The 24,735-nt window shown below is 50.6% G+C and overlaps 1 protein-coding gene across 1 annotated transcript in view; it reads right to left on the bottom strand.

The window, feature by feature from the left end:
• Positions 1 to 24,735, bottom strand: part of SDK1 (sidekick cell adhesion molecule 1) — a gene marked incomplete at both ends in the record, with an annotated part of 814,918 nt that overhangs the window by 122,502 nt on the left and 667,681 nt on the right. The window contains 5 exons of the mRNA XM_082671251.1: positions 3,342 to 3,463; positions 6,274 to 6,465; positions 12,432 to 12,530; positions 19,696 to 19,888; positions 21,718 to 21,833. Of these exons, the coding sequence (XP_082527377.1) occupies positions 3,342 to 3,463; positions 6,274 to 6,465; positions 12,432 to 12,530; positions 19,696 to 19,888; positions 21,718 to 21,833 (722 nt within the window). The remainder of the gene's footprint in view (positions 1 to 3,341; positions 3,464 to 6,273; positions 6,466 to 12,431; positions 12,531 to 19,695; positions 19,889 to 21,717; positions 21,834 to 24,735) is intronic.

The raw sequence follows: 24,735 nt of genomic DNA, 5'->3' as shown, positions 1-24,735 counted from the left end.
AAGCTGACGAGAGGACAAGGCAGGGACCAGGCTGCCGATCGTGTGGTGTCCCTACGTTCCCTAGAGGGGGGTCCCGAGACCCCATGTGTCCTGATGTGCCGCCGTATGAAGCCCCCAGCCCCGCCCCGGAATCACTCTCCACCACAGTGACCACGACAACGTGGGAACGATCCAATGGAGGTTTTAGAATGAACTTCCTGTTTACAGGAAACACGGGGGCAGGGGGACACGTGAAGTGACACTACAAGGATGCAGATGGGAGATGCTTCTCCGATGGAGGGCGTTCCACGGGACAGGGGACTGGGGTTTGTAACAAGGCAGTGGCAGGGGAACAGAAGGGGCTCTGGGTGAAAAGGGCAACATCTCTAGTGGCAGAAGGCAGCTGAGTGGTGGGCGGGGACAGGGTGGGCTTGAGGGGGTGCTAGGGAGGATTGCAAAGGGCGCAAGGGAGCTAGCTTGTGGGGCCGATGGGCTTGCTCACTATCTAGACTGTGGCGAGGGCCTTACAGGTATACAGACATGCACGCCTGTGTCGAAACTTAACAGACTGTATACTCGAGAAATGTCAAGTTTATGATACGCCAACTACACCTTGAAAAAGCTGTTAAAATTTTTTAAAAAATGATTTAAGAGACACGACAACCAAATGCATAATGTGAACTCTGTGTGGACCCTGTTCTCATCAAAGCCACAGTAAAGAGACGCTTTCGGAAAATCTGGGGAAATGTGAATGGTCCTGATTATTTATTAGATGATATGAAGGAATGTTTATGAATTTTGTCAGGTGTGATAATGGCATTCTCGTTATGAGAAAATACATCCGTAGTTTAACGTAAAGGTATCGAAGGAAGACAAGTGCACAGGATGAGAACAGGTGTGCAACACAGATCCAGACCGAGAGACAACATTCCTAACATTCCAGAGCCTTCCCGTACAAGACCCCAGAGGGGACCAGCCCTCTAACGCCCAAGATTATGTTTTCTTCTCTGGGACTTTGTACCTGTGGACTCACATCACGAGTGTGGCTTCTCTCGCTCAACACTGTGCTTGTGAAATTTGTGCCCATTCAGTGCTGAATACGTGGGAATAAAATGACGTGTGGTCTGAGATACGCAGCGGTCACCAGTGGAGAGAGGGAAGCGGGGGGCACGTGGGGCAGGGGAGTACGAGGCACAAACTAAGCTACAGGATGTGTTGCACCACACGGGGAATAGAGCCACTATTTTATAATAACTGTAAATGGAGGACAACCTTTAAAGATTGTGAATAACTATACTGTACACCTGTAACTCATATAATATTGTACAGCAGCTATACTTCAATTTAAAAAGAAAAGGTGCAAACTAATAGGCATGAAATAAATAAGATATAAGGATTTAATGCATAGCACAGTGAATATAACCAATATTTTGTAATAACTTTAAATGGAGTATAATCTATAAAAACATTGAATCGCTATGTTGTACAATTGAAAATAATGTAATAGTATGAATAGACGATACATCAGTAAAATTTCTTTTAATTGAAAACAAAACCCCCAAACACTCCAGCCACAATAAAAAGTAGGACTAGATGGATCTGGATAAGAGAAGAGACGAGCCTGGGTGATGGGTGTGTGTGGGAGCTCATTAGATCATGCTGCTTCCTTTTGGGTATGTTTAAAATGTTTTAGATTAAAAATATAAATAGGTCAGTTGTGGGACAGAAGCACGAAGCAAACGTAGTGTGCAGAGAAGTGCTATGTGTTCCCCCATCGCTTCCTCTCCTCGGACAGACAGAAGGAAGGACCCTTCCCAGACCCCCTGCGGCTGCCTGGAGCCCGCGACTGTCCTGGCGAACAGAACCCAGGGCAGAAGGAGTGTGGACGCTCCCAGGTCCGGCTCTGGAAGCACAAGACGCAGATCTTGAGTCGAGCCACGGAGGGGTGGGCATCTCCACTCCTGTGGCCCCGCCTGGCCTGACTCCCACTCGGAAGCCCTCGGAGTTTGTGTCCTTGGCGTTCACCGTGCCCAGCTGTACTGCTGTCCAGTGACGCCAAGGACAGACTCTCGGCTTCTGTGTCCCTCCGAGCACTCGCCCGGCTCCATCTGGCCGACTCTGAGACGCCAGGACTGGTTTCCAGGAGATCCCACAATTTTTCTCCTTGATTTTCTTCGATGCGTTTTAAAGTTCGCTTTTATTCTTTTGGTTTTCATTTCCAGGGGATTTATTTCTTCAGTTTGATGGGAGGTAGGGGCATACGGTGATTTTTTTCTACGTAAATAATTGTTGCAGCCCCATTGATTGATCAGTTCCAAATAGCTGGTTCCCATTGTCAGAATCCTGCAGAGGTTTCTGGAAACAGTTGCTTAATGAAAGTTTTGAAGATGTAGATGGAATCCGTGCCCTGATTTATGGCCAGTTTCCAAGCGAATTGTCTTGCAGTAGAGCACAAGCACAGTCACGAAAATCGCTAGGGTTTTCCTACGGACAATAACTGTTTGGAAACTTTACCACCCCCATCGTGCGGGTCTTTGTCTGTTTTCTCAGCTCTTAGAACAAGGCGCTTCTGGGTGGGTGGGCTTCACCGAGGCCCCTGTGACCCTCCCTCTGACGCGCGAGCCCTGTGGGGCTTGCTATCTTGCTATCGTGCTTTGAGTCAGAGGCAAAGTTCTCCCTAAGGTCGACCCTCAGGCTCCCCGTGACCTGCCCCCGGCTCTTCCCTACACGCCCTCACTCCAGCCATCCGGCACCCCTGCCGTCCTCACAGGTAAAGCGCATGTTCCTCTCCCAGCAACCTGAGGGTCCTTCTCCTGAGAGAGGACCTTCCTCCTTTACGGCACAGACTTTGTCTGTTTTTGTTTACCACTGTGCCCCTCGTGCCTAGCATAGTGCCTGGAAATAAACACGCTCTACTAACATTGCTGAGCAAATGCATATTCATTCATTCATTCATCCGAGAGAAAAGTTGTACCAAACGATCCTCTTAGTCTGTTCGGTAGCGAATTGTGATACAGAATTAAAAGAAGAATCTCAACCAACAATGCCATCAAATTGGGGGAACTTACCATATACTGAACCACAACTTGAATGCTCACCCCATGATCACTTCTCCCACCCTCCAGTAAGAGCCCAGCCTAACATCCCGCTTTCCCCCATCTTCCCACACCCTAACCCCGGCATCCCAGCCGCCTCCAGTCTCTGGTTCTCCTCCTCCAAACATCACCACCTCCCAAACTACCCAGAGGCAGCTCCAGCTACGGACTCATCACTCTGCAAAGGCATCAGTCAACCGTCTCTCAACTTTAGGCCCCAGTGTTACTCTGTGGAAACTGCAACTCTCGGCTTCAAGGAGACCATACCTGTCCCTCCACGATCCACCTGGAGATGGACGTCTTCCCGTCGTAGCCGGGTCGGAACTGCAGGGTGGCTGAGCGAGGGCTGATGTTGGAAATGACCAGATTGGATGGGGCACCAGGGAGCTCTGGAGATAAACGAGAGGGGAAAGGTGGAGGTTTAAATTCCGTCACAGCGTAGGAAGGGTATCAACATATCAGCAAGTAAACAGCTCCAAGACGCCTTTATATCAGAACAGGGCTTGTTTTCACAACCACGAAGGTGAGAAGCACAGCTCTCCAGGAATGTGCTCACAGCATGACTGCCACTCCAACGGGGTGGCCCGTCAGGCCCCAGGCCACGTGCCGTGTCACTGGAGACCTGTGAATGTGGCTCCCAGATGACAAACCATGAAGGTCGGGTCACGTCTCACTCATCATCTCCCTGAACAGCAGGGGACTGTTCAACAGTAGACACTTGTTGAGTGAAGAGCGGATGGACGAAGGTGGTTCTTCCAGGATCCTCAAAGAACCCAAAGGACCGACCGTCCCTCCTCCCTCTGACAATGACCTTGACGCCTTCGAAAGAGGCGGGGGGAGCGTGCACCCCGTGCGTCTCCAGGCAGCTTGACGTGGGGAGGTGTGCAGGTCCTGAGCTGTAGGCTTCCTGGCTCTGGTTTCCAAGACAACTGGATTCAGGTGAGAGCGCAGAACTCTTCCCGCTCTGCGGGTGCTCGGTTGCTCTGGCAGCTAAACGAGGGGCGGGTGGGCTCTGCACGAGGCTCCCCCGTCTCAGGCTGCCTGCGGCTAAGCCTCCTTGCTGAACACAGGCGGGTTGCCCACTCCCCACAAGGAGCCCGTCCCACTCAGAAGTAAGATACTGTGAGTTCAATATGAGAGCTCTTACGTTATTGGGCGATGCAAAAACTCTAGAGAAAGACAGCAGGATGAAATGAAAGCGAAAAAGATGCAGTGCGAGCAGGAGAAAGGCTCTCAGGCCGCGCCGTATCTGAGGAACAGCTTCTGAACTCGCCCGTGTTTGGGGTATTTAAGACCAGGTCTCACACAGGGACAATAAGGCCTCTTTGGTGATCAGTTCAGTATTTGCACAGGCAGCATCGCTAGGCTCTCGAGGGTCCTTTCCACATCACGTCTAATGAATTTGAAGAGGAAAATATTTAAATCGAAGGACAAGTGACCCTTTTTTGCAAATTTCTCCGCTCTCTGCATTCTTTAGCTGGTTCTTCAGTCGTTGATGGATGTAAACTTTAAGCACGGCAAACGGAACACAGCCCCCAAAGGGATCGTCATCACGTGATTTTGCTCGGCCTGCCCCAGGGTGGACCCCCGGCTACAGGTGACCCGAACCGTCAGGGAAGCAACAGCAGCCCCGCGGCCTCGCCCGAGCCTGGGTATCAGGTTCACTCGGCACAGCCGGGCCCGTGTCCCCTCCAGCGCTTCGCTGCGTCCAGGACAGAGCTGGTCACGGTCACGCTGGGGGCGGAGGTGAAGTCAGCTCGCCCACTTCCCAGCCCCGGTTGGACGGTGTCCAAGCCGTCCAGGGAACAACCTGGTCACGCACAGGGACGTGCCCCCGGCGTTACCGCGGCCGCTGTACGTCAGCCGTGTCTAACAGATGAAATCACGTGCCGTCGTCATCTCCTCGTCACTGGTTATTAAGCACTAACAACATTTTAAATGTGTGCTTGGCAGCTGGCTGTTTACGCAGAATAACTGCATCTCTCTGGAAGCCAAGGACTTCTTTCTTAAGAAAGGATACGTGTATTTTGAAAATATCTTTAAAAAAACATCGGATTGCCTCAGGTGTGGCCCCCGACCAGCAGTGTGGGTGCCACCTGGGGCTTGTTCCACTGCAAGCTCTGCAGCCTCACCCCAGACCCAGGAGTCGGCCATGCGGGAGTGGAGCCAGCACTGATCGGGGGAGGCCCTCATCTGATGCTCTGCACAGCGCTAGAAGCATCACTGCCTGCGAGGGAGGGCAGTGGTGACTGCTTGTCAGTAGACAGGAAGCCTTGCTTCGGGACGCTGCGGGCTCCAGGCTCCCCTGACGGCCAGGAAGGCAGAAAGGGCCCCGTGGGGTCACAGCGCTCAGAGGACAGGATACACTCCCTCCTTCTCTACCACCCCACGGCTTCTCCTGAAACACAGCCCCTGTGCGGAGAGGCGGTTATTCCTCTGGGGAGTTTTAAAAACTGTATACAGTTTATTTGTTTTGTATTCTCTTCGGGTCCCGTGTGGTGTGCCACGCTTCCAAGAAAATAATTAGGTTACAAAACCCTAACTGGGCGTGGAGGGTGCGATGGGGGTAAATGCCGGCTTCAGCCTTTCCGGGCCTGATGAGCAAAGCCGTTGTGCTTTTTTCTCAAAGACCAAAACGAGGCCAACTGACCTTTTCAAAGAGCAAGAGCCCTCTGGCTTTAATTACAGGACTGAACGGATGGCCCCATGACATCCTCTCACACCCACACGTATTTTGTAAATTCCTTGGAAAAACACTTTCATTTTAAACATAAACTGTGGAGAGAAAAAGTTGAGTGCAATTTCCAAAGCTGGATGAGGGTGAACGTTTAGGAGGAGACTCTGACTTCCAGAAAGCCCCGCGAGCAGGGTCCCCTCGGCCCTGCTGTGTGTGGACAGACTCTTCACCCTTCACGCCCCTTCCTCGCTCCCCTCCCCCCTGTGCCTTTCCCCGCCACCTACCTTCTCTTCACTCCTTCCCTCAAACCCACATTTTCACTCTTTTGTTGCGTGAATGCAGTTTTGTGCTTCCTGGTCTTAAGTGTAACGTTCACTGACCCCCGGCCATCCGAGCCAGGAGCTGACACCCCTCTTAAAGGCCCCCAGGGACTTCTGCACAAAAGATGCCCATCAACTCCGAGCGTGAGAAACGGCCCAGGGAAACGCGGCAGCAGGGACGCCAGGGCCCGAGCGCACTGACCTGGGGGCACCCCGGAAGAGATAGTGGACGAGGTGGCCAGGCCAGCGCCCACGGCGGTGAGGGCCGCCACGTCGATGGTGTAGGTGGTGAGAGAGGACAGCCCTTGGATCTTATACTCGTGCGTCGAGCTGTTGAGAGTGCGCTCCATCCGCGAGTCGCTCTTCCCGTATACCTCCCAGGAGATCTGGTAGCCTGGAAAACAAGCGAGGGCACAGGGTGAGTCCCGGGGTCCCGGGGACAGAGGCTGGGCCACCCGTTTGTCTCGGAGAATCTGAGCAAGAGCCCGGAGCTCAGCCGGGCCCACTGAAGTCCACTGCGAGTCCACAGCCCCCGGAAACGAGACCCCGGGCCGGGCCCCTCCATCCAGCCGCTGGATCCACAGGGGCGGCAGGAGGACGGGGCTGGGATCTCGGCGAGCTCGCTCCCCGGCGCGTGGACGGAGGGGGCTGAGGGCTGGCTGGCAGCCTGCGGTGCTCGGTGCAAGCTTCTCTTGTCAAATGATAGACGAGCTTCATCTGCATTTCCATCTTTAGAAGCTGATATTTTCACTACACGGTCCCTAAATCAGCAGCTTGCTCCTGGCTTGCAACTAACTTGTGGAAACACTGCCACTTTTCCCTTTACAAAATGATTGAGAAAACACTTTTTGCTTTAAAGTTTCTCTCCCCCAGGGCACGAGTGTCGCTTCCAGCTCTGCCTTCCCCTTCGAGCCTGTTTTCCGAGCGACATCTGGTCTCCTCTGCACTCGGATCGTCCGGTGGGGCCTCATGATCACAATTGATTCAGCCATTGCAGTTTGGGGCTCAGAGAAAAAAGACCCCGCCAGCCCCTGGGTCAGCCCCCTTAGAGGGGGCTTCTGTGATTAGAGAACATTTAAGAGTGTCTCCTGAAGAGGGAGGTGGAGATGGAGGGCGCTCCCGGGGCCAAAGGCAGAGCGCTGAAAACGCCTGTTCTTCCGTCTTCCCGGCCGATAAACTGGGGAGACAGAGACACTGGGAGGCGTCTTCTTGTTCCTCTCTCTCTGATGAAAGCAATAAACAGAGTGAGAAACTCTCACTCGCAGGTAAACAAGAATTTAGAGGAGAGCATCCCGGGACCTCAGTGTTTTGAAAACAATAAAATTTTAATGTCAGAAGCCGCTGCCCGTCTGCTGCCCCACAGCCTGGCGACCTCTGTGTGCTGGGGGGCTCCTGTGCTAGGGTGGGGCGGACGGGGCACCCGGCAGTGGAGGAAGAAGGGGGCCCTGCCACACGTCGGAAGCCCCTAGCTGCGCTCCTGGCCCGTGGGGACCACTAGGCCCGCGGCTCCAGCGGCCTCTCAGGGGGCCAACCACTCACCATCTCCCGACTCCGGACCTTAGAAACTCCCTCCTCCCGGGGACCATCCTGACCTCTGGCTTCCCGCATTCTCAGTGGGCCGGCACGAACACCACGGTGCCCTAAAATCAACCCGTTCTGTCTTTTTGGCCAGTTCAGATTTTTGGAACTGATTGTGCAATTAAAAAAAGAGAAACCTTCAGGGCAGTGAGGATTAATAACTTCAAATCCACAGAGTGTTTATGATGTTCCTGTGATGCTCTGAGCACTTCACCTGCATTAATTCGCTCAACCTCGTGCCAGAGCCCTGAGGCTGGACCATCACGACCCCTACCTTACAAAGGAGCAAGCCTGTGCCACCAGAGGTTCCTGGACTGGCTGGAAGCGGCCCAGGCTCTTCACCCTCCACGGAGCCTCCTTCCACACGACCTGCCCTCCGAAGTCCTGACGTGCAAACCTGGAAACCAGTCCCGGCCTTGGTAGGTTAGCCTGATAAATCTCTACATGGAGTGACGACACTCGGGGTCTTCCCTGAACGCACAGGAGGAGAAGGCTGTCGTTATGTTGTCATACACGCTTGCCGTTATGTATGTTGTTAATGTCACAACCTTGTCTGTCGGACAATTTTATTTGTTTAAAAGCTGTTCTTCATCAAAATTTCCTAAAATATAGCCTTTTGTTCTGCACGGCAACCTGGAGCCCAAGCACAGCAATTACAACACCTTAGCAGAAGAGAACTACTAGGATCTCCTGGCATCAAAACTGACACTCCAGTGTGCTGCCGTCATGGCTACAAACACCACCAAACGGACGACTGAAGACGCCCGTGTGCTCAGGAAAGGGTGTGACAAACACAGCACAGAGAGGGAGCTGGCCTGGAGGCCGCGCACAGAGGGACCACGTGGGCGTGTGGTGGGCAAGGCCCCGAGCGGGCCGTCCTGGCCGTGAGTGTCCCTCTGGCTCCGGTGCAGGAACGGGGGGCCCCCAGCCAGGGGCCGGGCCTCCAGCTGGCGCCCTACCTGCTCCAAACAGCTGCCCAACTGAGACTAGCGACCGGAGGAGCTTCAGAACTAATTCTGCGTGGATCCGGCGTGAACTCTCTGCGAGAGGGCAGTGCATCCAACCCCAGGCTGTCTGCCTGCATCCCGGCCCTCACAGACCAGAGCTCACGCAGGGAGACAGGAGGACGCTGGAATTTACAGGGAGCGCTCGTGGGCAATTCGCGCGCGAGCCCGGTGGCCCTGCCGCTCGCCTCTCCTTCCGGCAGCACAGGGGAGCTCCTGGCACCCAGTTTCCTGAGGGCCGTCTGCACACAGAGCGGTCCGCACGCGGGACCGACGTCATGCTGCCGGCAGCTGCTCTAACAGCCTCGGGCGCAGAGGGACGGTCGCTGGTCTCCTGCAGACGTTTCCTGAAAGGGGCTTTTGGAGGCCAGGTCTGCCCACAAACACGGTTTTTCTTTTGCTATACTTGGTAAAATTCTCTCCCTCCAGCCTGGAAAAGGCCTCTGGGGTGCTGCCGGCGTGCCCCACGGGAAACCCAGTCAACCTGGGGAGCGCCGCCCTGCGTGTCCGGGCAGAGCGTCCAGGGCAGGGAGAGCCCCACGGAGGGCAGGGGTCCCTGGCAGGTGACCACCGCCGGGCTCCCCCCTCTGGGGAGGCCCTCTTCCCCCGCAGCCCATCGTACAGGGTGGGCGGGAAAGGCGACGGCACAGGCCAGACGTGGTGGGACAACGCGGCCCCGAGACAGGAGAGCAGAGCGTCTGCCTGCAGCTCCGGCCCAGACCCTCAGCGCCGCCACTGCGTACTCGCTCCCGGCCCAGGGGCAGCGCGACCCAGCTCCGAACAGCCGGCGCTGCGAAGGCCGAGTTCCACAATAAACATATAGCTGCTGCCTGTATTATTTGTTTAATAAAACACGAAATTGGGTTCGTTAAGCTCTATTAGCTGGTGTGACGGGTGACCACCCATCGGGAGTTCTGGTGCCCGCCGCTCAGCCTGGGGAGGTCGGCTCCCCTCGGGTGATGACGCCCGGCGGGCTCCTTCAAGACTGGAAACTGGAGGGGAGACCTCGGTGCTCCCCAAGGGCAGGGTGGGGCTGAGGGTGTGTCTGTAAGGGGGCGAGGCCTGCCTGCCGCCCGGGGAGTGCGTCCACCGAGGGGTCCTGGCCAGATTTCTGAAACGCAGCACACTTAGGTGAACCCTGAAGCCTGAGCTGACGGAGGTGAACGGTCTGCCTCTCCCCACCTCAGCCCCCTCTGAAATCAGCAGTAGGTACGGCTCTAATTCACTCTAATTCAGCCACAGATGGTCCCCGAGGGGCCTGAGCTCGAAGGCCTTCTTCTTCCAGGTGGTAGGGCTTCCTGCTAAGCATTTGCTTCTGGGTTTGCCTTCCCTCTCACTAGTCTGTTTTTCCTCCCTTTGTGTACCTTAAAGTGACATCCTGCTGTCTGCAACCTCCCTCCTCCGCCCCGGCACCCGCCTGGTTTAATTCCTTCCGCTCCTGGCCACAGGAGGGCTTCTTCATTACGTACTCAGCACCGCAGTCCTCTACTAAGGAGACCTCAGAACGTGCAACAGAGTGGGGTTTTGAGGTCCAGTTTCAATAGTGACTTTTCCCCATTCCTGGACTTAACATTATTTAAAGTGGGTATTTCAAAACATCAGCTTCTTGAGGGCAGAACTAGATTCGTAAATTTACTTCATTTAACAGTGAGGGTCAGAGGCGGCGTCAGTTCTCAGGTACCATCTGGACCCGAGGACTCCACCCTGTGAGGGGGTCTGGTCGAGTCCAGGTGAGTAGAGGGCACCCAGCAGGTAAGAGTGGGCGGGGCTGACGCTGGGAGGTTTCCTGAGTAACGGGAGAGAAAGGGGGAGTTTTGTGCAGGAACACGGTCCCCCGGGCACTGCAGGGAGAGTGGTGCTGCCCCCCGCCCGTGTCTGTGGGCCCCCGCAGCCCTCCAGCTCGAGCGAGCCACAATTCAGGATCAGAGCGTGCCGCACTCCTCTGGATGCACCCTGTGTTTGCAAAGCTGAGTTTTTGGTGGTTGCTGTGATAAGGACACAGGAACAATGTGAAAACCGACGTGGAACAGGAACTTCGGCAGGCAGGTCCACTCTGATTCCAAGCTGGAGAAGCTGGGCAGGACCTGGGGGCGCACACGTCCCATCAGGAACTAACTGGTTATTTGAGAAGGAAATGCAAATATTCTTTCCTTTCAATTAATGTGTCTTCTCTTTTCAAACGGCTATTAAGGAGCTAGGATAGAAATACTTACTAAGTTGTGTGCACCTGACCACCTGGCAAGCAGAACTGCTGGGTGTTTCTCTGGCCTGCGGCGTGGCCAGGGACCCAGCGAGTCACCGAGAGCAAGGACCCGAGACAGGGACGCTCTGGGCTGGGGTGAGCAGCGTGGGTCGAACCCGCGTCCAGGGGTTGATGACGTGGAGGAGAGGACGCGGCATCCCTGTCCTGGCTCGGCCACCTGCTGGCCGCGTGACCCTGGGACATTATCGCTCAAGGTCTCAGACGGGGTTAGGAGACGCGCCTTGCCGGGTCATTCAGAAAGTAAACAAGAGCTGGAACGCTAAGGGGGCCTGCACGCGGGAGGCGCCCACAGGTGGTGCTGCCACCCAGGACACAGGGCGGGAGGAAGGGGACCCTGGCCCTGTGGCCAGGCCGGGGACAGCCGATCGCCCCTGGTCCACACGGCTCATTCCCGGACAGTTTTCTTGACCACACAGCCGGCGTGAGCACGCTTCCTGGGCCACGGGGCTCACGAGGGACCCCAGGGGCATTGGTGGTCGGCTGGACCACCTGGCCAGTCGCTGAGGGGCGGGCACAGCTCCGGCTCCCGAGGGGTCACCAGCGGACGGACGTGAAGTCCCCAGGAAGGGCTGCCAGAGCGGTGGGGCCTGCGCTGTGAGAACGCTTCGTGGCTGGCGGGACGTTTCAAGTGCTGTCTACTGAATGGAAAGGGCCGCCCGGGGCAGATCACGCCAGGCAGCCCCCGGGGGTCGCCCGCAGCCCCGTGAGGGTGTTTCGATGCCCGTGCGTGGGCGGGGGGAAGGGGCGTGCGAGGGGAGCCCTGACCTGCTGGAACACGGTCCTCCCCAGCCTCCCCCGAGGCCGAAGCCCATGCGGATTTTATCAAGTCTGCGATTCTTTTCCCCAAACTAGGATTTAAATTCAGCTTTAACCTGAGAGGTTTCTCAGAAACCTCTTCTACAACATAAAATCATTAAAAGCCCTACAAGGTGAGCTGTTCCCCAGAGACCCCGCCGCAGGAGAGGAGAGGCGGCCGGTGCCCAGCCCCGCGCCCCTGGGTCCCCGGGCGCTGCTCACCCTGAGGTCCCCCGAGGGTCCCGAGGGGGCTGGCGGCCTGGCACTGGCACCGGGGGCGTGGCCTGGCCACTCGCAGGCCGGGGCGCCCAGGGCACAGCTGCCTAGGAAAGGTCACCCCACCCGCCTGGCCTCAGCCTCCTCAGCTGTAAACAGTCGTAATCTCAGCAGTCGCCTCACCGAGTTGCCGTGAGAACTAAGGGAGAGAAAGGCCCACGAGAGGACGCACCAGAAACACGGATTCCTGCCGACCGGAGGCGCTAGAGGCTTGTTCAGATAAGGCGCGGAGGCCAATCTCCAAACTCTGAGGCTGCAGCCCAGGCGGGAAAGGGCACCGCCTGGGGGATGGCGAGCGAGCCCTCTGCCCTCCGCCCTGCGGCTAGTCACCCTGCAGGGGCCGCAGGCACCCGTGCGCTGCCAGCCGCGCTGCTTGGGGCTGGGTCCATCGCTCCGTGTTGGGGCAAACGTGTTCCTCCTCTACCTGAAGACTGAGACCCTTACCTGTAATGATGCCATTTTTCTCCAGGGGCTCCTGCCAGCTGACCTTCAGAGACGTGTCCAGGATCTCCGTGAAACTCAGGTGTCCCACAGCTCCGGGTTCTAGCAATTAAACACAAAGACGTCTGTTAGCAAGACAGCCCAATACTCTCTGGTCAGATTTGTGTGGAACGTTCTCACTGTGGAAGGGGGCAGGGAGCTGGGCCAGAGCCCGCAGGAAATGTCAGAGAAAACCCAGAAGGGACAGGGAGTCCGAGGTGTTGGAGGTGACCCGGCTATGGTCACATAAATTATTTCACTCGGCCTCATCCTGGCCTCACCAAGAACTGCAGAGACCAGCAGCAGGAGAGGCAGACACAATCCCTTCTCTGTCTTTCTCCTGATCTGATCTAATTGGAACAACCAGGTGGCTGGATCCTGAAAGCAACCGCGTGCACCGGCATCCCCAGAGGCCTTTGCAGCTGTGTCATGTGTCTGGCTTGTGTGGGGACAGAGCCCGGAGCCCTGGCCCGGAGGCAGTCCCGGCCACACCTGGCTGCAGGGCGATGCCTGCCGACCTGATCCAGAATTCCAGGCCGCAACCCTTACTCACTCTTCCCAGGGGCCCCAGGGGCAGGGCGGGCGTGAGAAATTTCCAGCAAAACGGCACGTTTCCCTGGAGTTTCCCTGACCGTAGCCCCTCCTAGTGCAGGAGGGCAGAGTGGCGGAGCTGCGATTGAACGCTGGGCTCAGCGGGGTTCAAGCCTGGCCCCTCTGCTTGCTGGTTGTGCATTACTTAAGCTCTCTAAGCCTTAGTTTGCTCATCTGTGAAATGGGGAAATAAAAATGACTCACTCCGCAAGGTAATCGTGAGAAGGAATGGAATAAAACACGGAAGCGCTTAGCGTGTCCTGACACCACAGAAATGCTGATGGACGTTGGCTGCTATCGTTACTAGTTGTCAGTTATCGGACCATCAGAATATAAAGTCATTTCTAAGATGAACTTGCTGTCACTTTGAAGAACACCAGAGAGAAAAGGCCTGAGAGGCCACAACAGGAGTTCAACAGATCCAAGATCACGGATTCTCAGAGCCGGAGGGACATTACGAATCTGCTCGGATCCCTCCCCGGCTTTGCGGCCGTAAAGTTCAACGCCAGGCCCGGGGCAGTGAAGCAACTGCCCGAGGATGCACAGCTACCAAGCCCAGAGCTGGGCCTGGCACGGGGGCCTCCTGCTTGCTCTGGGGGGACCGCAGGGCCGTCCGCGGGCTCAGTACTTGTGGCGCACGGGCTTAGTTGCTCCGCGGCACGTGGGATCTTCCCGGGCCAGGGCTCGAACCCGTGTCCCCTGCATGGCAGGCGGATTCCTGACCACCGCGCCACCGGGGAAGCCCACATTTCACTCTCTAAGTGTGGAACGTGGTAAAGGAGAACGGCTGTCAGGACCATCTCATCCTCCTCCAACTGTGAGTTTCCAGAAAGACAGTCTGACGGATTTTTGCACTGACTTGTTCTTTTTTCAATCGATAGAGCAGCAAAGAAAGCTTTTGGTTCCTTTTCTATTCTCAGTGTTTCTGCTTCCTGGATTCCTGCCCAAATAGTCCTGTCCTCTAGCTCTGCTGGAACCAGCTGGCAATGTCCAGGCTTACGTTTATATTCTGTTTCCTCTCTACTGAGCTTCCCACTCCACACACCCTGGCCCCAAGTTCTTATTTCATCAGAGCTTTGGAGAAGGAGGCCAGCTGGACGTGGGGCTAACCATGGCGCCGTCCGCGCCGTCACTACAGAGCGATGGTGGCCATTTCTCCAGCACCCAGAGTCCCAAGTCCTCTCTTAAAGGCCGCGCCCCCCCCCCCAAGAGCGGACAGCAGCCCTACCTCCCCCGTTTCAGTGAGATCGTCCCTACTTACAAGGATGCTCTATCTTTCTAAGTAGGATGAACAGGCTCCCTGCCTATCAAAAAAATGGTGGTTCAGTTAGAAAATTCTAAAAATATGACATCACTGCCATTTTTCTCAATTCCCCAGACATTCCTGATTTCTCTCTTCCTTACGAACGGCGGGCCTGGCGGCCCTTAAGGCTCTGTTTCCTGGCTGCACAGCACTGTGAGATGTTTCCCCATAGTCAGTGTCTGTCTGTTTAACCGGCAACAATAGGGCTTTTTTAGTAAAGAATTCAGCCAGGAGTCTTCTCTCATTTATCTGAAGAAGTTCTCTGCTTTTTGCCACTTTTTATTTTTAACAAATGTCCTCTGGAAAGTGAAACCTGACATCCGGTTGGACCTGGCCATGGTTGTTGCTGAGACGCGGCCCTGGCCTCTTCTTTCAATAATGAAATAGAGGAAAATGTCCAAATGATGAAGGGCCGTGAGGGGGCTTGATAGCCGCTCCTAGAGTTCACCACCACCTTCCTTAGTTATGGGGACTCTCCCCTCCCACTCCGCTTGCAAACGTAAAGCTGTTAGGCTGTGTTTTCCCACAGAACAGTGGAGCACGGAGCCTCCGAGCAAGGAGAACGTCCCTTCTTCTTCCAGAGGTCCCTCTGCTCGCCACCCCCTGCACTGTCCCCAGACCAGCCTCCCCTCACACGACAGGGCCAGCGCCCAGGGAGCCTCCCGTTCCTCTTACGCCCACCTGATTCCCAAAGCGACTGCATCCGCTTAGGTGGATGGCACTGATGTCAGATATTTCCATCTGCGGTTAGACCACGGGCTCAATTATATTCCCTCAATTATTTTCCTCGGAAAATAAGGTCATGATCGCTCATCGCTAGGACTCCCAAACCTACGGCTTCAGACTCTCTGCTGCCCACAGGCCACACCTGCCTCCATGTGAGTGTGATCCGACCAAACCCAGCGTCCTAACCCTGGACCTGTTTCCCTCCTTTCAGTCACGGGCATCACCATCTGCCCCGTCACCTACGCTGAAGTATGTGGAGTGATCTGCAGAACCCCTTCTTCCCACCCCCTAAGTCTAACCAGCCCCCAGTTCTCTGTGACATGCCTCTAGCGTCTCCCCTACTGCTGGCTCCACCGCTGGTGTAGAGGTGCACATAATTACTTGCCTTCTTCCCAGATTGCATCACCTTTTTCTCTAGCCCATCATCACAAAACCTCCAGACAGAGCTGCTGAAACACTCAAGTCACAGCCCTAAGGGAAATCCCTCTGTGGTTCCCCAATGCCTAGACTATCTCTGTCCAAGCGTCTTAACTTAGCAGTTGAGACTCTCCTGGGTCGGCTCCCAACTTGTTCTCTAGGGTCACCCCCACCCCCCAGGCTACACTGAAGCTGAGCTGAATACCTCATACCCTCTCACACTCTCTTCTACTCCCTTTGCCTTTACGGGTTCTGTTTCTTCTCAACCATTCTTGGCATCAAAAGCTCATCCATCAGGGCTGACCTCGGTTCTCAGCTCCTCCACAAGACTGACCTGGCCCCCCCAGGTATTTTCTGTCACTCCTCCCTGGGCTGCCGCAGCCACTGCTAACAACCTCCTTCCTCAGTGGCACTGACCTCAGTCCTGTCCACCTCAGATCTGATTAGGCTGGGAGCTCTAAAGGCAGAGGCTGTGCTTACTCATCTCTGCTCCCCCTTCAACACGCAGCTGGCTACCTCTCACATAATAGGTATTCTACAAACCTCGGAATGGAAGTACGTATACACGTTTGTATGTTGGACAGATGGATGAATGAATCCCCTGTAATTATGACAGGCCCAGTACACACAGAACTTGATGAGGTAGCCTTAATATTTTTTTTTGAAAAAAGAGAAGGCTACACCTGACCAACTGTCTCTTTTAATCCTAAAATCTGATGAGGGCTATAGAAAGTTTATAATTATAAGGCAGATTCCAAAGCAGAATACACATTATATTTTCAAGAACTCATGAAACCTTAACTGAGACTGATCATGTTCTGGGCCATAAGGCAAACCTCAATAAATTTAAAAGAAGTGAAATTATGCAAAGTGTGTTCTTTGACTGTAATGGAGCCAAGCTAGAAGTCAAAGGCAGAAAGACAGCAGGAACATCTCCAACACATGGAAATTAAATGCCACACTTCTAAATAATCCATGGGTCAACGAGGAAGCCTCAGAGGAAATAAAAATGTATAGAGCTCAGTGAAGATGAAACAGAACGTACCAAAATATGTGGGATGCAACTAGAGCAGTGTGAAGAGGAAAATTTATAACACTAAATGCTTACATCAGAAATGAGGACAGACCTCAAATCAATCACCTAAGTGCTTACCCCAAGAAATTAAAAACAGAAAAGCAAAATAAACCAAATCAAGCAGAAGGAAATATAAGAGCAGAAATCCATGAAATTGAAAATAAGAAAACAACAGAGAAAAGTTAATGAAACAAGATAGCGGTTCTTCAAAAAAAATCAATAAAATTGATAAATTTCTAGGAAGAATGACCAAAAACCTCCACAAAAAACAGAAGAAAGAATGAAATAGGGAATCTGACTACATATTTTGCAGCCACTAGAAAAACAATAAGGAAGTACTACCAACAACTTTACACTCAGAAATTCAACAACTTTGTGGATTGATTCCTTGAAAATCACACACTACCAAAATGAAACAGACGACTGAGCAGTACTGTAACCATTAAAGAGTCTGAAGTTATAACTTAAAAACTCCCAAAAAAGAACTCTCCAGGAACAGAGGATTTCACTGAAAAATTCTACCAAACATTTAAAGAAGAATGAATACCAATTTTACACGATCTCTTCCAGAAAACAGAAGAGTACGAACTTATTTTATGAGGCCAGTATTATGCTGATACCAAAACCAGACAAAGACAATAAATCCAGTAAAGTAAAATTTCAGACCAATATCTCTCATGAACTTAGATGTAAAACATCTTCCAAAAGGTATTAGCAAACTGAATCCCACAACATGAACAATAATTATACACCATGACCAAGTGGGATTTATTCCAAGCATGCAAGGTTGGTTCAACATTTGAACCATCAACCTTATCAATTAACAAACTAAATTAATTAGTTAATTAACTAATTAACAAACTAAAAAGAAAAATCATATGGTCATATCAATTGATGCTGTAAAAGCAGTTGAAAAAATTCAACATTTATTCATGACAAAAAACTCTCAGCAAGTTAATATCAGAGGGGAATTACCTCAACTTGATAAAGAACAGCTATGAGAAATATCATACTTAACAGTGGAAGACCAAATGTTTTCTCTCTAAGATCAAGAACAAGGCAAGAATGTCTGCTCTCACCACTCTTATTCAACATAGTACTAGAAATTCTAGTCATTGCAATATGGCAAGAAAAAGAAATAAAGGACATATAGATTAGAAAGGAAGAAAGGGAAGGACATGGATATGTCTATAAAAGAAGAATCTTTGTGGTATTGGAACCATGCAGTATCTTGATTGTGATGGTAGATACACAAATCTATACATGTGATAAGTTGCATAGAACTAAACACACATGCGCGCATGCGCGCACGCACACACACACGAGAACAAGTAAAACTGCAGAGATCTAAATTGGATCGATGGGTTGCATCAATGTAGATATCCTGGTTGTGATGTACTATACTTTTGCAAGCGTTACCATTGATGGAAACTGGGCAAAGTGTACATGGGATCTTAGTATTATTTCTTACAAGTTCTTGTGAATCTATAACTATCTCAATAAAATTTCAGTTAAACAAAAAGCAGATAGCAGATCAAAGTCAGAGTATGGAAAGAACATCAGGGATCAGTTAATAGTGGCAGAGTTACTTTTTATCTTTTTAATGGGAGGAATATCAGTGGTCTCAGAGGGTCAAGAAATCCATTTCTATTCTTCCTGTGTCACTAATTTGACACAGACCTTGAGTCAATTCAAGGCGGTTACAGCAGAGTAGTGGAGTGAAAGCCAGGTGGCTAGGGGTTATGGGGAGTGGGAGAGGTTAGGAGGCAGAGTAATCGTTTATACTGAGAGCTGGGTGACTCAGCGGGCAGCACGGTCAGGGAGTTGGCACTTCTGGGTGAGGGAGACCTGAGCACATTTGTGGGCTGAGGAAAGGTCAGACTCTTCATCCTCTGAGAGAGGAGGGAAGAGGACCAAGAGTGAGAACATAGGGAAACTCAGGTGGAAGGGGGGGAAGCGAGGAAGCTCAACTTGCACGGCCTTGACCTCTGTAAGTGTCATTGCTGGGAGGACAGTGAAGCTGGGTCTCAGGGGGCAGGACAGAGCGGAGCAGTGGATGACAGCACCGAGCAGAGATAAGTACAGAAGGTCAGACCACACCCAGAGCCCAGCTGAGATGGGAGAGGAGGAAGCTGGAGGAGAGACAAGTGGCAGCCTTTTTAAACTTATTTAAGTTTTAATTCTCCGTATAAAAGAGTACACACTCATTGTAGCAAAGAGAATATGCAGAGAAATAAGAAGAAAATAGTAAAAGATACCCATAATCATGTCATATGGAGATAACAACTGTCGGAATTGTGATATATTTCCTTCAAGGTCTTTTCTCAGCTAATAGGGTCTTATACAAGTGTATTTGCGTAAAATTTGTAACTCATATAGTTTTGTATACTGTTTTTTTTTTAACCATGTAACATGAGATCAAGACCGTTTCCTCGCAAAACTTCTTTTTAATAACTACAAAATATTTAGCATATTGTCATTCCATAGGTTTTCAATTATCCCCCTTTGGAACATTTGAATGTTTTTCATTTTTTTTCAATTACTAATAATTGTAACTAACCTCATTGTACATAAATCTTTATGCACATCTGTGATCATTTTCTCAGAAAATGTTTTCCAGAAGCATCAGCTGGCCTAGGAGCAGAGAAACAGCTGATCTGAATTGACCAGCTGGAGACAATGGAAAGTCCACGGTCTTAGAGAGGCGCAGGTGAGATTCCCCTAGGGAAGGTCAGGGAAGACATGGGCTGGGAGGCTTTAAGGGGAGACTCAAGAAGAAGGTAAGGGGATTGAAGTTGAAATCTGAGTGAAGAGTAGTCTAGCAAGACAAGACCAAAGGCTGACTGTACAGCTGGGACTGGACTGTCCCTCTTGTCCTCACAGCTCCTTCCTCTAGCCAGGCTTCCTTCCATACTCCACAGACCACCTCTGCCAAACATTATTACTACTTTCAATGACTTACCTCTCCAGGGTGAGCAGACTGTGAACACACTGAGAACACGGAGCTTGCTAGAGACCCACCCTGGCTCCTCCCCTGTGCTGGATACGACAGTGGCCCAAACCTCTTTGACAATTGGCTAAAGGCTACCGATAAGAACTTGGAAAGGAGTACTCACTGTCTTCATGTGTCTGTATGAGCTGAGGCGGGCTTGGAGGCCCGTCCCCCGGAGTGGTGAAACACAGAACTGATGTGAAGTAAGCAGTAAACTTCTTCAAGTTCGTTATGTACCCGTGGTGGACTCCATGGAAATCTGGAGCAATGGTGACGACAGTGACGGCCTCGGGGACGTCGGCTGGCCACGCCAGAAGCTGGGATGGAACAGGGTGAAAAAGAGATCCTTTTAATTGCATGTCTTCACCCTCAAGTCTGCACCAGAATTTTATTTCACGATTAAAATGTCTTCAAAGAAAGCAAAGTTGTAATTAAGGAACCCCATACAGCCTACATTTTATAATCTCACTGAAAAATATTGAGTTTAAAAGATCTCTCATGGATTATTGAGTACAAATGTATATTTATATATATTTTTATACATGTGCACATAAATAAAATATCTACTCTAACTCATACTGGGAAAATGGACACTCCTCAAACCTTCACCTTCTGTTCACTTAAACATGTTACAGAACATATTTATTTTTGAACATTTAGAAATAATGATGACATTACTGTTATTCAACTGCATCAGTGCAATCAAACATCAGTACAAACATTTTTCTAGTTAGGCACCCGCTGATTCAAAAAGAAGCCCCTGGTTCAATGGGAACCATGGTAATTATTTATAACTCACATGACACCAGTTTTCTAAAAAGGATTTTAGGAGACATTATACTTTTAAAGAAATGTAGTACATATACACGTTCCAAGGGGAGTTGTTTTAATGTTTTGGCAACATTATGTATGAGTGTGACTTTTAATTCCTCTGACACCAAACATTTCTAGGGTTAATTAGGTCTGAAAACGGACACTGTGCAGAACAAGGAGCATATTTATATAGATTTTAGGCCGACAACCAAGCCATCGAATGAACACCCCAGTCTTGCCAATAAGACCTGACAGGAGAGTCAGGAAGGCAGAATCCACTTCGTTGATCAACATGATTTCCTTTCTAAGGAGCTTCTGACTGTAGATACCTCTGGGGGGAAAAAAAGGCAGGACAAATTTCCAGCTACGTCTGCCTTTCTAGTGAAAAGCAAGTGTTTTAGTAAGTTGAATCCAAATGGAAAAAAAATTGGAAAAAAAATTAACTGTGTGTCTGAGGCAGTAACACTCTCTGAATCTGAAATGACCAAGTTTTCAAGCAAACTCTCTATAAAGATACTCCCTGAGTTCACCTGCTGTCACAGAAGATTTGCGAACATGCTGCAGGTAACATGCAGATGGTCTCCCAGGCCAGCCAGGAGATGCTGATCTAAAAGGAAACGTAACCTGTACTTTTGGAAACTGCATCCAGGTACATCTCTGAAGGTAACATATTATGGTACTCAGACGAAGGGCAGATAGGAGTCTGTCCTTGTCTCCAATTCAGTCCGAATAGGTGCCCCGAGTCAGCTGGTCCCAGTTCTACAAACAGAACTTTCCCTAAAGTAGCGAGAGGGGGACCTACTTATCCTTACTTGGTAGAAACATCACTCAGTTGCACCCAGTGCGCTTTGAGAGAACGCCCTTCCAGGAAGAAGTGGTTTGTACACGTGCCGATTCCAATCAACAGGGATAAGTCTCCGACTGGGCATTTTGAAAATGGACGGCTCTTCTCGTAACATTGCTCAGTTCTATATGAACCGTCCTCTTTTTTTCTTTCTTTTTGTTTTTTGGCCATGCTGCGCGGCTTGCGGGATCTTAGTTCCCCCACCAGGGGCTGAACCTGCGCCCTCGGCAGTGAAAGCACCGAGTCCTAACCACTGGACCGCCAGGGAATTCCCGTGCACCACCCTCTTGATAACCAATAATTTGAGTTTCTGAACCAGTATAGCTGATGAAAAGACCCTGGATAAAAGGTGACCCCAGAAGGTCAACACACTCTGTAACCGGATGCCGTGGGTTCCTGATGAAATGAGGGGCGGGCAGCCCCCTCACTCATCACAAGACCGTGACACACCACGGCAGCCGCCCGGAGGCTGTGGCCCAAGGCGCCTACCTTGTAGCCCTGGTTGATGCCGTTGATGAACTGCTGGGGTGGAGGGTTCCACAGGAACTGGATGGTTGTGGAGTTCACGGCTTCCACCTGCACGTTCTGCGGGGGCGAGGTCGGCACTGCTCCAGGGCAGCGGAGGGAGACAGCAGGACACGCGGCAGGAGGCGCGGGGCAGGGGAGGGGAGAAGAGACGCTTAGCTGCTGCTCAGGATTCCCCGGCGATCCCAGCACTGAGAACGGGGAGGGTGATGGACGTTTTGGGAAGCTAATCGTGACGTTACAAAGAAGAAGAACTGGGCGACTTCTCATTTTCTGCTGGGGAATTCTTTAAGGCACACGCAGAAAAGTGGACCGTATCACCTGAGCCCCGTGGGCGAGCCTTTCCTAGGGATCCCAGGATGGATAGCAAACAAAAGCGTTCTCTGATTTTTTTTTCAGTTACCCAATATTTGAGATCAAGGCAAGCTTTCATCCAGAAATCTGCCTTCCCTGTTATATGTCACAGCCCAATTATTATATGTTTCAAGCCCAATTATCCTTCACATGAAAAAAAAATCGTTTTTCATAGGTATTGTTATTTATTCATTTGTAGGCTAAATTTCTCTTTGTCTGCCATAGAAATTATCATTTAAACAATTTCCACTTTCCACTTCTTTTATTGATTTCAACAGCTACTGAGCCCAATTATACACCTGCCCAGTGGCCTGTCTGCAAGGAAGTCATATTCTAGGGCAGGCACTCACAGAATTGAAACAGGCAAGCGATTCTAGAAAACACGTGGGGCAGAGCCTCTGCCCTAGGGAAGCATGGAAGGCCTCTCATCAGAAGACACCTGCACTAGGTCTGGGATAGAACTCTGAGGAGGGAAAGGCCTTGCGAGAGGCATTCGCACCTGGGAAAACAGAGTGAGCAAAGGCGTGGTCTTATGAAAAACCTGGTGAATGGCGAGAAAACAGTGAGCGTGGCTGGACGTGGGGCCCGGGGGTAAGAGGGGCGGAGGAAGTAGACAGGTCGCTGTGGGGATTGCCTCACATGCCGAACGCAGTGGACAACAGTGTATACGGGCAATGGGGAATCAAAAGCCTTGGAAAACAGCAGTGACGTGACATGGCCAGCTTCTTAAGGACGATAACGTCAGTGGCCCCTGCAGAGGGTACTAGTCCACTGGCCGTGCCACGGCAACTTTTTGCAGGATGCAAACGAGGGTCCTGGTTCTTCAGAAGCTTGTTTCAAAAGAAAGACGCTGAATCCCAAAGGACCCTTTGGCTTAAGGCACAGAAACAAAGACAAGGGTCTCTTGGCACAAAACACGTGAGGACAGAGCATGGTCCTGTTAAAAATTACTATACACCTTTCATTACACTCTTCTTCAGAAGCTCATCTCATTAGGAAGAGGTGAAAAACATAGAATTCATCCAGGCCCCTCCAGTCACGCTCCAGGTCACCTGTCTTTTCCCATCTGCTCTGGCTGCGCTATCTCTGGGTCCCTCCCTCAGTAAGTCACCAAGAAGACTGCCCCACTTCTCACTCAGCACCCATCCAAAATTTGTGGACTAAAAATGGCCACGGGGATTGCTTTGCCTAGGCTGTAGAAAGTTGGAAAGAACATCGCAGCCATTAAGCATGAGAAAAAGCTGAACAAACGATAGAGTCCGAACTTTTCTTGAGCCCATAAGGAAGCTGAGGTCACAGGGCAACCAAGTGTCTAAAATATAAGAAAAGACAGACCTCCCCAAGGAGTAGGAATGTGAACATGGGCTCGCCTGTGACAGAGCACGAGAGAAAGAGCAATGGACACCACACAATTGGGAAAATTCAGCGAAATTCTTAATGAATTGCTAAAGGCTGAATGTGGGCTAGCAAGGGAGTACATAGAAAGTCTGTGCTGCAGATACACAAAAAGGTACAATGCATGTAAGACACAAAAACAAGAATAACAGCCCTTCTCATCAGAAACTATGTGAGCCAGAAGGTAATGGGGTGATATCTTTAAAGTACTGATAGAAAAATCTATCACCCCGGAATTCTACATTCTGTGAAAATATCTTCTAAATATGAAAGCAAAAAAAAAGACATTTTCAGAAAGACAAAAACTGAGAGAATTCATTACTGGCAGACCTGCATGCACTATGACAAATGTTAAAGGAATATGATATCAGACACCAAAACTTTAGATCTATGCAAAGAATTGATGACTTCTGGAAACAGTTAAAATGACGTAAATGTAATGTACTTTTTTCTTATTTTGGCTCTCAAAAAATAGTAGCAATTTATTGTGGGCTTATAACATAGGTAAGAATAAAATGACTGACCACAATCGCACAAAAGGTGGGAAGAAGGGATTGAAGGTATACTGTTACAAGGTCCCTACATTACTCACACAATGGATTTCAAGATACATTGTAGTTAATGAATGATATATATATTTAAACTCCAGAGTAATCACTAAACAGATTTGAAAAAGAGATATAAATAAGGCAAGAGTAGAAAAAATAATGTAATTGTAAAAATATCTAATGAATCAGAAAGCAGGCAGGCAAAAGGAAGAAAAAAGGAAAAAGATAAGAGAACAAATAGAAAACAATTAGCGAGACGGCAGGTTTTAATCCCATCATATCGACAGTTACATTAAATATATAATGTAATATATTGTCAATATATTTTATTGTATAAGCCAATAAAAGAGAGATTATCAGTTGGATGAAGAGTGAGACCCAACTACACGGTGTTTAAAACAACCCCACTTTGACTATGAGGACACAAATAGCTTAAAAGTAAGAGAACAGAAAAAAATACATGAAAAAAATACATGAAACGCTCATTAAAATGAACCTGGAGTGGTTATATTAATATCAGTCAAAGTAAATACCCTACCAAGGAAAAAAACCAATGATAAAGAGGGATATTATGTAATGATGACGTGATCTATTCACCAAGAAGACTCAGCAATCCTAAATGCAGGTGCAACAGAGCTTCAAAGTACAAAAGGCAAAACTGAAAAAACTGAAAGTAAAAACTAGA

This window comes from Grampus griseus, assembly GCF_964374135.1.
Source record: "Grampus griseus genome assembly, chromosome: 14".
NCBI lineage: Eukaryota > Metazoa > Chordata > Mammalia > Artiodactyla > Delphinidae > Grampus > Grampus griseus.
Note: the sequence above shows the minus strand (reverse complement) of the source record. Positions and strands in the feature narration are given on the sequence as shown.